The sequence below is a fragment of the Polypterus senegalus genome, chromosome 6 (genome assembly GCF_016835505.1).
Source record: "Polypterus senegalus isolate Bchr_013 chromosome 6, ASM1683550v1, whole genome shotgun sequence".
Classification (NCBI taxonomy): Eukaryota; Metazoa; Chordata; class Cladistia; order Polypteriformes; family Polypteridae; genus Polypterus; species Polypterus senegalus.
Genome location: NC_053159.1, coordinates 184,637,534 through 184,654,880, shown reverse-complemented (window position 1 = coordinate 184,654,880; position 17,347 = coordinate 184,637,534). Strand labels below are relative to the sequence as shown.

Sequence of the window (17,347 nt, the reverse complement as noted above, 5' to 3'; positions counted from 1 at the left end):
AGAAAACATCAATAACTAAAGGGTGTTTGCATTACTCCTTCGTGGCGGTTTGTACGGCAAGTTGCCAACATATCACAAACATACATTTATCTCAAACTAAATAAAGAGAAAACAGAAATTTTAGTGATTGGCAATAATTGATATAATGAGGTTATTAGAAATAAACTTGATCCATTAGACTTAAAAATCAAGACGGCGGTAAAGAATTTAGGGGTAATTATTGCCTCGGACCTGAATTTTAAATCACATTTTAATCAGATTACTAGGACAGCATTTTTTCACTTAAGAAATATAACAAAAGTTAGACCTCTTATAACATTGAAAGATGCTGAGAAATTAGTTCACACTTTTGTTTTCAGTCGACTAGATTACTGTAACGCACTCCTCTCAGGACCACCCAAAAAAGACATCAATCAATTACAATGAGTGCAGAAGGGGCTGCTAGAATCCTAACTAGGAAAAGAAAATCCAAGCACATCACCCCAATCTTAGCATCACTACACTGGTTACCGGTGCCATTTAGAATTGACTTTAAATTACTGCTGATGATTTACAAAGTGGTGGCACAGTGGCACAGTAGGTAGTACTGCTGCCTTGCAGTTAGGAGACCTGGGTTCACTTCCTGGGTCCTCCCTGCGTGGAGTTTGTATGTTCTCCCCGTGTCTGTGTGGGTTTCCTCCCACAGTCCAAAGACATGCAGGTTAGCTGCATTGGCAATTCGAAATTGTCCCGTGTGTGTGCGTGCCCTGTGTTGGCTGGGATTGGCTCCCCATGACCCCGTGGTTAGGATATAGCGGGCTGGGTAATGGATGGATGGATTTACAAAGCCTTCAATAATTTGCTCCATCTTATATATCAGAGTGTCTGACACCTTACACTCCAAATCATAACCTTAGATCTTCAAATGTGGGCCTGCTTAGAATTCCAAGAGCTAAACTTAAACGAAGTGGTGAGGCGGCCTTCTGCTGTTATGCACCTCAAATCTGGAATAGCTGACCAATAGAAATTCGCCAGGCTAATACGGCTGATAAAAACTCATTATTGTAACATGGCTTTCTCAGAGCTTCATTTTAGTTTTATCCTGATACTCTGTATATGATTTAATTATCAATATCATTCCTGGTGGCTCCACTATCCGTACTAACTCCTACTCTCTCTTCTGTTCTTTTTCTGGTTTTCTGTGGCGGTGACCTGCGCCCCCACTACCTGATCAAAGCACCGTGATGTCCCTACATTGATGGATTAAAGGCCAGAAGTCCACATGAAGTCCACATGACCGTCATCATCAAGTTCATCATGTGAACCCTGAATACCATGAGGACTGATTGAGGTCCTTTATGTTAGGTAGAATGCCCAGAGGGGGCTGGGTGGTCTCGTGGCCTGGGTGCCCCTGCAGATTTTATTTTTTTTTCTCCAGCCGTCTGGAGTTTTTTTTTTAGTCTTTTCTGTCCTCCCATTGGACCATACTTTTATTCTATGTTAATTAGTGTTCCCTAATTTTAATTTCTTATTTATTTTGTCTTTTTTTTCCTCTTTCTTCATCCTGTAAAGCACTTTGTATGAAAATCCATCCATCCATCCATTTTCTAACCCGCTGAATCCGAATACAGGGTCACGGGGGTCTGCCGGAGCCAATCCCAGCCAACACAGGGCACAAGGCAGGAACCACTCCTGGGCAGGGTGCCAACCCACCGCAGGACACACACAAACACACCCACACACCAAGCACACACTAGGGCCAATTTAGAATCGCCAATCCGCCTAACCTGCATGTCCTTGGATTGTGGGAGGAAACCGGAGCGCCCGGAGGAAACCCACGCAGACACGGGGAGAACATGCAAACGCCACGCAGGGAGGACCTGGGAAGCGAACCCGGGTCCCCTAACTGCGAGGCAGCAGCGCTACCACTGCGCCACTGTGCTGCCCTTGTATGAATATGTGCTATAGAAATAAATGTTGTTGTTATCACAATGCAGAAGCTTTGAGGGTTAACGGAATCCAAAGGCCAGGATGCAACAGTACGGCGATTGCAGTTGAAACCGGTTACATCAGGATAGTGAATTTGACAACAGGGTTGGGGTGAAGCACCTCAAACAAGTTTGGCAAGTGTTTCTCTGCAGGACCCTCTCAGTCAACCCCCACAGGAGAACCAGGCTGCCTAAGTGCCAATCTTCACCTTAGCAGATGGTTTTATGTGGCAGGTGTGAAGGTATTCTGTGCCCCATTGGTCTGAAGTATGGCCGTCTGGAATTGGCTTGTATTCAGAAGCCTTTAAATACCATGATGCCCTATTGGCTGTAGGGTGTGGGGAGAAAACCTATAAATTTGCTTGCTTTACCTCACCCCCTCTCTCTCTCTTACCAACTGATGAAAGACCATCACACACACACACACACACACACACACCATGAACTGAAAAGGACAACACAATGAAGAGCGCAGTTCGGCAGGCCTGTTCTGAAGAAAGCTGAGCACCAATGATGCCTTAACTAGAGACATTTAAAGTAACTAACAAGTCTGTGTGCCGCCTGAAACTACACATCAGCATTTAATCAGGTTGTGTGGTTGCCAATATTCAAATGTACTTTGCATATTGTTATTATTTATGAATATTACCAATAATACTTTGTTTAAATTGTAACTTAACTCCTGCTTGTCTTTTACTACACCTAATTGCCTGAGGTTATACATGTAGAAGGGAAGGTGGGGAGAAGTTATATACTATAATATCTCATAAACAGAGTGGCGCAGTGGGTAGAGCTGCTGCCTCGCAATTAGGAGATCCGGGTTCACTTCTGTGTCCTCCCTGCGTGGAGTTTGCATGTTCTCCCCGTGTCTGTGTGGGTTTTCTCCCCCAGTCCAAAGACATGCAGGTTAGGTGCATTGGTGATCCTAAATTGTCCCTAGTGTATGCCTGGTGTGTGTATGCCCTGCGGTGGGCTGGCACCCTGCCCAGGGTTTGTTTCCTGCCTTGCGCCATGTGTTGGCTGGGATTGGCTCCAGCAGAACCCTGTAGTTAGGATATAGTGGGTTGAATAATGGATGAATAGATCTTATAAACAGGGGTAAGTCTGGAAGATTTGAGGCATCCTGGCAAAGGCTGCACATTAACAACAACATTTATTTCTATAGCACATTTTCATACAAACAGTAGCTCAAAGTGCTTTACATATTAAAGAATAGAAAAATGAAAGACACAACTATAAAACAAAATAAATCAACATTAATTAACATCGAATAAGAGTAAGGTTCAATGGCCAGGGGGGGGACAGAAAAAAAAAAAAAACTCCAGACGGCTGGAGAAAAAATAAAATCTGTAGGGATTCCAGACCATGAGACCACCCAGTCCCCTCTGGACATTCTACCTCACATCTATGAAACAGTCCTCTTTGTATCTCGGGTTCTCACGGAAGGGCTCGATGATGATGATGGTCACGTAGACTTCTGCCTTTTAATCCGTCCATCATTGTTGGAGCATCATGAAGCTTTGAGTAGGTGGAGGTGACGCAGGCCACCACCACAAAGAAACCGGAAAAAGAAACAGAAGAGAGAGTAGGGGTCAGTACGGATTTTAGAGCCACCATGAATAGTTATTTTGAGGAAATTGAACATAATTAATAATCCAAAAGAGGAAAGTAAAGCAATAGAGAACTTTATCAAGACAAAACAATATTTGGAAAATTATCATGGAGAAGATCATTAAGAGACACAACATTCCCCTTCACTTTTACGCAGATGACATGAAGCTTTACTTATGTAGGAAACCTACTCATGCCTGCTCTTTGGAGACCTCCGGTGGAGATTAAAGGCAGTTTGGCAAATTATTTCCTCAGCCTGAATGACAGGAAATCTGAGGTGACTTTGCCTGGTACCCCTAACTGTACTGCAAGGGTCTCTGAAAGCCCAGAGCACTGACGTGAAATCACGGGTTACAAATCTGATTTTAGATGGGGGACCTCAGATTTGACAAACAAGTCCACTTGGTCATCAAGGATTGTGTGTGTGTGTGATTTTTTTTTTTCAGTTGAGAATGATTGTAGAAGTGAAGCCAATATCGCCAGTTCCTGATTTAGAGAAAGCGATCCGTTTAGATCATTTTAATTTTTTCGTCAATTGTCTTTGCTGCACGTGCAAAGCCACATTATTGACTGGCTAGAACTAAAGAGGTCACATCACAACTGGTTTATCTTCCCTTCACTGGCTCCCAGTTTGGTTTAGGATTCATTAATGATTTTGAAGCTTTGAGTGCACATCCACCACCAGGTCATTAAGATCGTCAAGTCAGCTTTTGTTAGATGTGCCTCGATCCTCATTATAAAGTAAAGGGGCTCATGCCGCCACAGCAGACACCTCGGGATTGTGGAACAGCCTAACACACTCAATCAGTGCAGTTACAGTACATGTGCTTCAATAACCTGGATAGTCACAGAAACACGATTTCTAAAATGCAATGTGACCCTTTATTCCGACCTATATGACAAACCAGGTAGATTTTTTCACGAGTAAACCACAGACATAGAATTACTAGATGCCGCATGACCAGCAGAATCGTACATCAACGTCGCTGCCATATTGCGAGTGGCACTGCTGTGGAGTGAAGTAATGGATAACGTGCTGCTTGGGATTGTACAAACCACTGTACGCTCCAAACCAGATCCTGGGGGATTACATTTCATAGGTAAGGCTGAACAATTGGTTTGGTTATATTTGGCCATTAGAAAATCCCGTTTTATAATCTTAACTTTAGCTACACCAGGAGATGCTAGCAAAGCTGTGCATTTATGTGCTCAAGTGAGCCTCCAAACAAACATTTTGGTTAAACGTATTTAGTCGCTAACTATGTAGATTGTTGTTAGCTGTTAACATTTCTCAAACTCTGAAGGTTTCCCAAATAAATCCACCTCAGGAGGCAGTGGGAGGTCAGGTAGCCCTTAGACGGGATCTTGAGAAATCTGTCCTGCGATGTGTGCTGTGCTAGTTTGGTAACAGATGCTATACCGGCATCATATGATCAAAGCTACCACTCTCTCACATTAACAAATAAAGGAGGTCTGATGATTCCTTCTGAGGGTCCAGTCAAGGCGGTCAAAGTAGCTGAGCGTGTTATCTGACAGTCGACATTAGGGCAAGCTGTCAGTGTATCTTTGATCGATCGGTTTGTTCGGGCTGAGATTGGTTCAGATGAAGGAGCACATCGAGGAAACACAGTTTGAAATTGACAGCCATCACTTTATGCTCATGTCTTTAGTTGTGTCTGTCTTCCACAAACTAAGGCTGCACCGTATTGTCAGAGTGAATACTCTCAAATTACAGAGTGGCAACACACGGAAAAAGCTATGGAAGACAGTTCTGTTTGAAGGATTTTAGATCCTATCCTGTATATATTTAAGTAACCATATTGTGTGTGTGTGTGAGAGAGAGAGATTGAGAGAGGAATGAGTGAAATGTTTTCAGAAATTATTAAGCCAATTTGTATACAATAAAATTGTTTCTTTTTGTCATTGAGTGGATCATTTCACTGTTAAAAGAAAGACCAGACTGCCAGTTGCAGTCTTACTATTTTGATGTTCAGACATTGGTCAAGTTTTCGTCTCAATAATAATAATAATAATAATAATAATAAAATACATTTTATTTAATAGACGCCTTTCAAAGAACTCAAGGTCACCTTACAACAAAATGAAATAACATTAGTAAAATTAAAACAAAGAGAATGATAAATAAAAAAAATAATAATTAGCGAACAAACAAAGATGACTGGCAGTAACAGTTCAAAATTCACAATTGGTGTGCCAGTTTGAAAAGATAAGTTTTGAGGGCAGTTTTAAAATGTGTTATTGAATTGAGCTGACGTGTATGAGAGGGAAGAGAACTCACAAGATGAGGGGCACAATGAGAGACGCTCGAGCTCCCATAGCAGTGAATCTGACGTGTGGGACAGAAAGTCGAGCTGCAGATGAGGATCTGAGTGAGCGAGAGGAGTGCCAGTCTGGAGGAGATCAGTGAGGTGTGGAGAGCTTTAAATGTTCAGAGCGGGATTGTGTATCGTATTCAGTAGTGAACAGGGAGCCAGTGTAGTTGAGAGAGAATCGGTGTGATATGTTCAGTGGATTTAGAACAGCAGGTTATTATCCTGGCAGCAGAATTTGGAAGAAGTTGTGTTTATGGATACGTTTTTGTGGGATGCCAGATAGAATAGCATTACAGTAATCTACACGTGAGGTGACTCGGGCATTAACGATACTTCAGTACTTCAGAACACAACGAAGTCTAGAAATGTTTTGGAGATGGAAGAAGGCAGAAATGTTACTTATATGGAAGGAATTATTTAATAATAATAATAATAATAATAATAATAATAATAATAATTATTATTATTAAATAATTGCTATTATTAGTGTATAAATGGATATAAATAATTGTATGTAAACGATTTGCCAAAATCTGCTGTATGTAAACGATACTGTCTTAAACGTTATTGTCTTTTCAACAGAAAACCCGGTTTCCACGTCTACCTGTATTAGTTTAAATAGCACTTCTGCCACTCGCAATAGGGCGGACGCGCTGACGTATCGTGTCGACTGGGCAACACAGTGAATTCGGCGTCTATCTACAGTATATCCAGTACGTCTATGAGGTAAACTCTAAACCGCGTTACACGTAAGGATTTTATTTTCTGCACGTGTCCGCTGTACTCCACTAACCTGCGTAACTGCGCATGCGCTTTCAGCAGCCACAGACAGAATTTGAATACAAGATCAGCTTCCTCCGGCAAATGTTTCAGCCAATCGCATTATTCTTCCCGGTTGAAATAATCTGCCTCAGTATTTCAGAAGCTGCTAAATTGATGTTGAAAAGCTAAACGTGCAGTGATAAGCTGAGCAGCACAGCCTCGGGAGATGTGTAAAAAAGAGACGCACGTTAAGTAGCCTGATTACTTTTTAAAGTAACGAGTAACCTCATGCAGTATTTATTTAATGGAAGCAAAAATACCTGCGTCGTTATTATTATCGCAGCAGCGACGGGTGGAAGGCAAGAAGCACACAAACCGATGTGGTGGTCATGTGAAGGGATCAGTAACGCGGTCAAGCAGGAAAGTGGACCGAGCGCAATCCGGTAACGGGACTGCACATAAAGTGTCAGTTTAGTTACCATCCGACTATCTGCTATTGAGGTGCTGAAACAGTTCGGGTGGACACTGCGGTGGCAGATCTTGGGTGGCTCAGGTTGGAGATGTGAAGACGAGATGACTGTGGTTTGCTATACACGGCAGGCGAATGACTATATTTATAACACACAAGAAAATGAATCTCGTTTGGCTTGTGCTTCTGGTTCGTTTTATGGACCTTTATATATGGGCTTAGGATTTTAAAACAAATGCTGGACAGTCAAAGGTGCAGTTTCTCAGGCACAAGAAGAAAAAGCATTTGAAAAAGTGAGGCACTGTTTACACCTTTCAGAAGTAACGACAGAACATATTTACTTACTTTGTTTGTAAGGAATGAGTGATGTAAGTAAATTACGCTTAAAAGTAACGTCCCTGAAACTGCACGGGAGACACGGGCTCCTGCTTGTTTATGGATTCACGGTGGCCAAGAAGGATGTTCAACGGTGTTTTGTGCACTTTAATGACATCGAAACGTTTTACCAAAGGAGAACTTTTCCTTGCCTTTTATCTATTAAATATACAGAACTTCAGTTAACAAAATGCTGTTTTTAAATTTGCTTAATAAATAAAATGTTCTTTCTTGGTAAATAAATTCAAAAGGCACTATATAAACGATAAATAGATATGAAATGCACTATATAATAGGTAGATGTGAAAGGCAGTATATAATAGATAGATAGATAGATAGATAGATAGATAGATAGATAGATAGATAGATAGATAGATAGATAGATAGATAGGAAAAGCACTATATAATAGATATATAGACACATTCATTATAATAGATAGATAGATAGATAGATAGGAAAGGCACTATATATTAGGGATAGATAGATAGATAGATAGATAGATAGATAGATAGATAGATAGATAGTAAAAAGGCACTATATAATAGATAGATAGATAGATAGATAGATAGATAGATAGATAGATAGATAGATAGATAGATAGATAGATAGGTAAGGCACTATATAATAGATATATAGACACATTCATTATAATAGATAGATAGATAGATAGATAGATAGATAGATAGATAGATAGATAGATAGATAGATAGATAGATAGTGAAATGCACTATATAATAGATAGATAGATAGAGGCACTATATAATAGATAGATGTGAAAGTCAGTCAGTCATTTTCCAACCCGCTAAATCCTAACACTGGGTTACTGGGGTCTGCTGGAGCCAATCCCAGCCAGCACAGGGCGCAAGGCAGGAACAAATCCCTGGGCAGTGCCCACCGCAGGGCACACACACCCAATTTTATAGGATCGCCAATGCACCCAGAGGAAACCCACGAAGACATGGGGAGAACATGCAAACTCCATGCAGAGAGGACCCGGGAAGCGCACCCAGGTCCCCAAACTACGTGGCAGCAGCACTACCCACTGCGCCATTCTTCCTGTACGTATTGTTTTATTTTATTTGCGGCAAATATGCGAACCCAAAGGTTACATTTTGCTTTTTTGATGCAGCGTAACTAGGCCTTTAAAAAAATTTGACGATCGTAGAGATACCAGATGAAAGCTGAATTCTCATGAATTTATTTGTTACTCTCATTACAAAGCGCATCAAGACAAATAAGAAAGGGGAATGCGATAAAAAGTTTTTGGACGAGCCTTTACTTCAATCGCTGTATCTAATTTATTACTTTAATATGTGATGATGTGATAATGGCTAAATATAGTGCGGGTAGTTGGGTGCAGTTTTTGAGCTTCGACACCCTGGGGTCTGTGGGGGTCTTAATTTGTCTTATCTGGCTTTGTTTATACTGTGGGAAGAAAACGGAGAAAGATGATTAAGCCCACGCGCATACAAGGAAGGACATGCAAACTCCACACGGTTTTCTTCGTTTGAGGCAATGGCGTTACTACTGCGTCACTGTGCCTCACATTGTCACGAAAAAAGCCACAAACGGGTGGCGGTCGCTTTTAGAATCCAACATATACAGGACTGAGCAGGCGTGCAGAAACTTTCTAACATTGTCTAACAGCCGTTGTCAGACACCAATATGTTAAATATAATTAAAAATAAAACCTTCTTCTTCTTTCGGCTGTTCCCGTTAGGGGTTGCCACAGCACATCATCTGTCCGCATATGGATTTGGCAAAATTTTTACACCGGATGCCCTACCTGACGTAACCCTCTCCATTTATCCGGGCTTGGGACCGGCACGAAGAGACAACAATTACTTATAAGCGTGATTAATGTCTGCTCACCTTCACAGCCGCTTACTCAGTCGTGCCTTCTGAACCTTGAAGCTCGCACCCTCAGATTCTGTTTGTAATCCTTGGGCATAAGGGGACCGAACAACCATCCTAAGGACAGATTTTGTAACAACAAAAATAAATAAGATATGTAATACTAGCAAATATATATTTTGTAATTGTGTGTGTATATAATTGACTCCGATTGATAGGGTCCAAATAAGTGAGAATTATTGAGCGGGTTGGCTGTAGTTAAGCCTGGCTGTGTTCGGTCACATGACTCTAATTAGCCCTTTAACTGAGACGGTTTAACGAGGGGGCAGTTACTTTTACACAGAGTTGTTGGTAGATGTTGGATAACTGTTCATCCGATAAATGAAATAAGCTAAAAAATGTTTTTTGTTCACTCAGGATGCATTTGAAATCATACCGTATTCATGTTAAATACTTGAAAATATTCAGTGTCAAACATTTGAACAAAAAAGGTAATCAGAAAGGATCTGTCACTTATTCATGGAACTCTATCTATTATAGATAGTCTTTCCTAAGTGTTTATTAAATACAGTAGTGCCTTTCCAATGTATGTACAATATCTATCTGTTGTATAGTGCCTTTCATTTTTATCTCTATTTTACAGCGCCTTTTTTGTCTATTTATTATATAGGAATTTTCATATCTATATGTCTATTTATTGTAGGGTTGTTCATATCTCTATTATATAGTGAGTTTCATATCGTATACATAAACGTCTACGCAGGTAGTGTGTGTGTGTGTCAGTCCGCCCGGAAGTGAGAGGTGGAGTCGCGGTAAGGGAAACAGAAAACTCGTTTAGCCGCTGATACACAAGCGAGGCGAGCACATCTGCAAAACGTAACCTCTGAAGAAAGACAAAGTCGCTTAGCCGCTAACATTGGCAAAACGGTATCCCCTTAACCTTTCTTCCTGCCCCTATAATACACAAGTGAGGCGAGCAAATCGGCAAAACGAATCCTCGTAGAAGAGAGATGCCCAGAGTATGGTGCTTAAACAGCTAGTATTATATATATATATATATATATATATATATATATATATATATATATATATAGTGTTTTTCCAACCAATCTACATGACTATCTGTTATATAGTGCCCTATCTATCTATTGTGAAAGGCGCTATATAGCGCCCGACCCGGCACAGACTTACGCAGAGGCACGTGTAAAATAAACAGTCTTTTTATTTTTCTTCAGCTGGAGGGCTCGTCTTCCCCGTAATCCCTCCAGCCACAACACAGTCCCATAAGCACTTAATACAGCACAAAACACTATTTTCTCTCCACCTTGGCACCACCACTCCTCCCAGGAAACCTCTTCCTCTTCCTCCCGATTCTGGCTCCTGAGTGGTGGATGCTGGCCCTTTTTATAGCCCATCCGGAAGTACTCCAGGTGCTTGATCACCTGTGGCTAATTGCACCTCCGGGTGGGGATGCAGAGATGTCCAGGTGGGTTCCTGGCTCTATGCAGCACCCCCTGGCGGCCACAACAGGTCCCCACAGGGTTGTGGAGAACTCCATCTCCCATGAAACCCTGCGGGAAACTGAGGCACCATCGTCAGCCAGGGAGGCTGCTACAAAGCGTCCCGGGGGAGGTAGTGAGATGTCCATAGCTGCTCCTCCGGAACATATACAGAAAGGACGTCCCGGCCGGGCATGGGACCCGGCCGCCTGTCACACTATCTATCTATTATATAGTGCCTTTCATATCTATCTATCTATCTATCTATCTATCTATCTATCTATCTATCTATCTATCTATCTATCTATCTATCTATCTAATGATTATATAGTGCCTTTCACATCTATCTATCTAATGTCGTTCATATTTGTGTCTACCTATTATATAGCGCCTCTGTCATCTAATGTTGTTTCTTCGAATGTCATGTCGGGTCATTCTCATTTTTACAGTGTGCACCTTCTCTTCATTGTGTTTCCTTCCGTTTCTCACCAGTGGCGTCTTTTTGTGAGGGGGTCTTTAGGCCCTGGTTTTCAAGAGACCCCATCTACCTTGTCCAAAGGGCTTAGGCGTCCAGATCCTCCTTCCGTGCCGCGTTGTGACCTGCATGAACGATTGCTCAAAAACTTCCCGAGGGACCAACCAGACTCTTTCAGCGCACTAAAGCTCCAAGGGAGTACCCCAAACCACCTAATAAGTTAAGATAACGGCGCCCTTGTTTCCCAGAATGATAGCTAGTGTAAGTAGTGCCTTGAAACGGGACAGCAATCTTAAAAGCCGTAGTTTGTCTCCACGTAGGCTATTTCACGAAATCTTTCTGGCAAGGTGTCAGGTCGAGATGTTTCGTGAGACGACTTGCTTGTACTATTTGCTTGGTTTTGAACGTCACCAGTTGTAATTGTACCCTTTCTTTTCGATTCAGGGTTGTATAACTTTATAATAAAGCCGGTAGGGATTTCCTTCTTTTTTTATCTTATTTTCTAATCCAATTTAAAAAGAATAAATATTCAAAACACCCTTAGGCAAAGACACGGGCTGCCCACACTTGAGTATTGTTGTGTTTTGGAAAGCCGATGCCGCACGATCTATCCCGCATATTATTATTGTTGTTATTTTGTAGAATATCCGCAACATGCAGCGTGCACTCGCCTCCCACGCACTCGCCGATTCCGGATCAGGCTGATCGTTAAAGTGTGAGCTGACACAGATATTGCTGCAGCGGTAGCCGCCGCCGCCGTGTTCATAATGTATACACTGACACGCGCGTCACATGGAGTCGAGATCAAAGGGTAGCGAGCCCCCCTAGTGCGATGCCAGGGCCGATGATGGCACGCTGTCAGGACTGTGTCGCTGTGAGTTTTCATTGATCGCTGTGAACGGGCGAGCAGCACACAGCGGAGCCGAGGCGCGTGTGCACAAACACACGCCTCAGCGGCGGACGTCAGCGTACTTTCAGGGAGGATCCTGACTCGTCCCGCTAAGCTACGCAGCAGAAGCGCTGGAAGCTACGGCTTGGCGAGGGGGGAGGGGAGTGGGGGGAGCAGAAGGAGGAGGAGGAGGAGGAGGAGAAGGAGGAGGACTCGGGTATAATCTGCTTGCAAAGCTCGGGAAAATGTTCAGGGCGCAGAGCAAGTGCAAAGGCTGATTTCGACAGTCACGGCCGCGATCCGCAGCGGTATCCACGGGTCGTGATCGCGCACGCTTGGCAAGCCGGTGGAGGAGCACACTCAGTGCGGTGCCCCCGGTGTCCCTTTCCGTCTTCTCTTTTAAATGCACACTGTTCGCATGTGGGTCTTGAACCCGGGCTCGAGGATCTTAAAATCCCCACCAGGTTGGTCTCAAGCATGGACTTTTCCGAAGTAGAAAGTTTCCTGGACCAGCACCCCGAACTGTTGGAAGACTACCTGAACAGGAAAGGTAAGCAGAGCATGGTGGACAAATGGCTCAAAACGCACCAGGTGAGCAAGGCTCCGGGAAACCAGTGTGGCAACGATACCGAGAAGAACGGCGGCGGCGGTAACAGCAGCACCGGCGGCGGTGGTGGCGGCGGCGGCGGCGGCGGCGGCGGCAGCAGCAGGAAGGACTGCTGGGTGAACAGAGGAGACGGTCTGCAAAGGAGGGCTTCCCACAAGGAGCTGAGGAAAAGTTTTGCACGATCCAAAGCCATCAACGTGAACAGGACTTATGACGAGCACGTCAACTCCCGAGCCCAGGAGCCACTGACCAGCATGCGGAGACGGGCTCTGCTGAGGAAAGCCAGCTCGTTACCCCCCACCACAGCTCACATTCTAAGTGCCCTCCTCGAGTCTCGGGTGAACATCCCTCAGTATCCGTCGACCGCCATAGACTTCAAATATTATCTCAAACAGCACAACGAGAGGGAGTTCTTCCTCGAACTCGTCAAAGACATCTCCAATGACCTGGACATCACAAGCCTCAGCTACAAAATCCTTGTGTTCGTCTGCATCATGGTCGATGCTGACCGGTGCTCCTTGTTCTTGGTGGAGGGCACCGCCAACAAGAAAACCTTGGTGTCCAAATTTTTTGACGTGCACGCGGGCACCACGGTGCTGCCATCCTTGAGTATTGAAAACTCAGACGAAGTGCAGGTGCCTTGGGGGAAAGGAATCATTGGATATGTGGCGGAGCACGGAGAGACGGTCAACATCCCCGACGCCTATCAGGTACGCTTATCACTATACGACCTGCTCATACATTTTATTATGATTATTATTATTATTATTACTATATATATTAGTATTGTTAGGATGATGACGATCTGTTTGGCGCGAACTCCGCTTACCAGATGGCATTCCTCGTGTCTTTTGTTCCAAAGGTCTATTAGCCTGTGATCGCTGATCGTCGCTGTTCGGTTCTGCACGGCCAACAACTTACCTGCTTACTGGCAACAAATTCGAACTGAAAGGGGGCTTCCAACTGGCCACAGAAACGCTGCTTGAAGTCTGGACGTCAGAGTTCCAGTGCATCTGACGTTTTACGAGCTCGGGGGTGGTCTTGAGAGAATTGCGCACAGTTGGGGAAATCGGCGGACCGCTGAGGAGCGGAGCCCCGCGTTTTTATGTTTACAGCGACAACCCGAAGAAGTGTGAATGAAATTCTCAAAGTGATTAAGAAATACATAAATAAGAAATAGCCGAGTGAAAAGAGAGGGGGGCTCCTGGGTCGAGCAGTTTAAATAAAAAGATGATCTCCTGTCTGTTGCGAATACCTTCAGAAGAACCGACTTTCGATGTGGTTAATAAGGCTGCTGCTGTTTCTGAAAAAGCAGAATTGGGTCTCCAACCTGTCGAAATATATGATGAGTTTTATTTGACACACTGTGTGATGGGCTCATTGTATTAGCAATGTGGATATATATGGTGTGAACCCACGACACGAGGGGTCCCCTGCATTTTCTACATATCACAAGAAATGCTCACTGGAGGTCACTACCTTCCTTCACATTAAATGCGTAAAGACTTTGTAATTTCTCAAAAAGCGTTGATAACATTTCTACACACACACACACATACATACTGTATAAGTGTTAGTGTGTGTGTGTGTATAGATAGAAGGCATAACGCGCCTTGCAAATGTCACTGTTACAAGGCACTTTATGCTGTCCGCCTTTGTGTACTGCCTTCCAGGCTGCAACATGTCAAGAAAACGTAGAAGGCACGCCATCTGTCAATCACTGAGTGTCTTGCAAGTGTCACCATTACAAAACACTTTAATCTATCTATCTATCTATCTATCTATCTATCTATCTATCTATCTATCTATCTATCTATCTATCTATCTATCTATCTATCTATCTATCTATCATCATAAGGTGCCTTCCCACCTGTTTATTTATGCATCATATAGTGCATTCCAATCTATCATTCATATAGTGCCTTAGCGTCTGTCCATTTATCTATTAATAAATCACAGAGTGCATTCCAGTCTATTTAAACATTTATCAATCATACAGTGTCTTCCCATATATCAATAATATAGTGCCTTCCCATCTATTTATTGATCATAAAGTGCCTTCTTGTCTTTCTAATTATTAATAATGTAGTGCCTTTCCATGTACCTGTTTATCTATTATTCTGTCGTATAGTGGCTTCCCATCTATGTATCCATTTATTAATCATATAGTGCCTTCCTATCTATTTATCTAGTTATCGTTCACTGTGGTAGCCCAGGGTTTGTTTCCTGCCTTGCAACCTGTGTTGGCTGTGATTGGCTCCAGCAGACCCCCGTGACCCTGTAGTTAGGATATAGCGGGCTGGATAATGGATGGATGGATAGTTATCATTCATATAGCGCTCTATCTATCTATCTATCTATCTATCTATCTATCTATCTATCTATCTATCTATCTATCTATCTATTATATAGTGCCTTTTCTATCTATCTATCTATCTATCTATCTATCTATCTATCTATCTATCTATTATATAGTGCCTTTCCCTCTATCTATCTATCTATCTATCTATCTATCTATCATTATATAGTGTCTTTCACATCTATCTATCTATCTATCTATCTATCTATCTATCTATCTATCTATTATATAGTGCCTTTTCTATCTATCTATCTATCTATCTATCTATCTATCTATCTATCTATCTATCTATCTATCTATCTCATGAAGTGCTTTTCTATCAGTGTGTTTATCTATATATCATACAGTACCTTCGCATCTGTATATATCTTTCAATTCAGCCGTCCATTCATCTTCAAACCCACTTATCCAGAGCAGGGTTATGGGTAGCTAGAGCCTATCCCAACATGCATCAGGACCAACCCCTGGACAGGACACCAGTCCATTTCTTCGTGTGTGTCTGTGGATGTGTGCGCCTTCCCATTCATATGGTGCCTTTCTATCTATTTGTCAGTCTATCTTTGAACGTCTTCCTCTGTCTGTCATTTCCCCTCATCTCACTGCCCCTCGTACGTTTTTCTGTGTTCTAGTAATTTGTCTGCTTGCCACTTCGTCTGTCCTCATTAGTGTCCCTGTTCAGCTGTCACCCCGCGTTATGACTTCTCCCCGTCTCCTCTCCTCTCCTTCACGATCTCCGCCTTAATGGACTCGATTTTTTTCTCTCTTGGCTGCACTCCTTTTTCTAGTCCTTGCCCACGGTCTGTCTCTCTCTCACTCTCTCTCTCTCTCGTCATGTCTGTCTGTTGCACCCCATCTTACATAAATGTGAGGGCGCACCTTTAATGTCACTGTGCATTTCAAACACGGTCCCGCGTACCTGTCGTCGTTTGCACTGGAGGCTCGTGTTGAGTCCCGAGCTAAGCGTGCGACCCGCAACGACCCTTTCTAACGAGCGCAGCATGGGATCCCACGGGAGGGTAAATACATCCTGTGTAGTTGGTTAGATCTGTAACCCAGATGGCCTGATATTATGTAAGATGACCTAAAACACGAGCAGTGTCCATAAAAATCTACCAATGTAGACAACGGAGAGCGCGAAAAGAGATGTGGGATTATAAACCTCATTCGTGAGCATCAAGGACAGGTGCTGAAATCGGCCCATGAAATTAGCTCGGGAGATGATTTAAACTCTGTCACTGAATCAGTCTCGACAAACAATCGGACCTGACTGTTTAACTCGTTTAAGAAAGAAAGATCGAGAGAGACAGAGATGGAGGAGGGGCCGGCGTTTACGGGCTGTGTGCCACAAAGTTGATCAGGAATGAACTTATTGGTGTATTTCAGCTGTCCAGGCACGCGACGGCAGGGGGCGACATTACAGCGGATGAGCAGGTGTTTGTAACCATTCAAGCTGTTTGAGTTTCGGGAGGCGACGTACTCTCTGAGACAGCCGGGACTCCGTTGTGGAATTCAGTTCACCTTATTGTATGAAGATGGAGCTAAGACTGAGATCAGAGAAGGACTCTCAAGGGAGACATTACGTAAACTGGCCAGGCAATGGCAAGAAGTGCCCCACTCATGCCGGCTCTCGAGAAAATGCTGTGTACTAGAACTGAGGATATTATACAGCCATATAATGTGTCTATTATATAGCGTCTTTCATATTTATGTATATTATAATAAATATTTATCTACCAATGATATAGTGCCTTTCACGGAGTGCACAACTAACGCCAACTTTCAAGGAAATGCTGTGTACTAGAAATGCAGATATTATATAGCCATCTAATGTATCTGTCTATTATATAGTGTCATTCATATTCATCTACCAATTATAGAGAGCCTTTCATATCAATCTATTATATAGTGCCGTAAATAACTATCAATGTGTCTTATCTATCATATAGTGCCTACCCATCCATCAGTCTATCTTCTTAAACCGTTTATCCAGGGCACGGTCACATGGCAGCTGGAGCTCTTTGCCAGCAAGCATCAGATGCAAGGCAGGAGCAACATCTGGACAGAACACCAGTCTGTCACAATGATGGTATTCACATACACACACTTCTTAATTATCCAATTGGGCAGAACAAAGCACATCATTACA

General features: G+C 43.0%; 1 protein-coding gene across 1 annotated transcript in view; it reads left to right on the top strand.

Moving 5' to 3' along the window:
- Positions 1–12,409: 12,409 nt before the first annotated feature.
- Positions 12,410–17,347, top strand: part of pde11a (phosphodiesterase 11a) — a 401,879-nt gene continuing 396,941 nt past the window's right edge. The window contains exon 1 of the mRNA XM_039757714.1: positions 12,410–13,552. Coding sequence (XP_039613648.1) covers positions 12,713–13,552 — 840 coding nt within the window. The 5' untranslated portion in view covers positions 12,410–12,712. The remainder of the gene's footprint in view (positions 13,553–17,347) is intronic.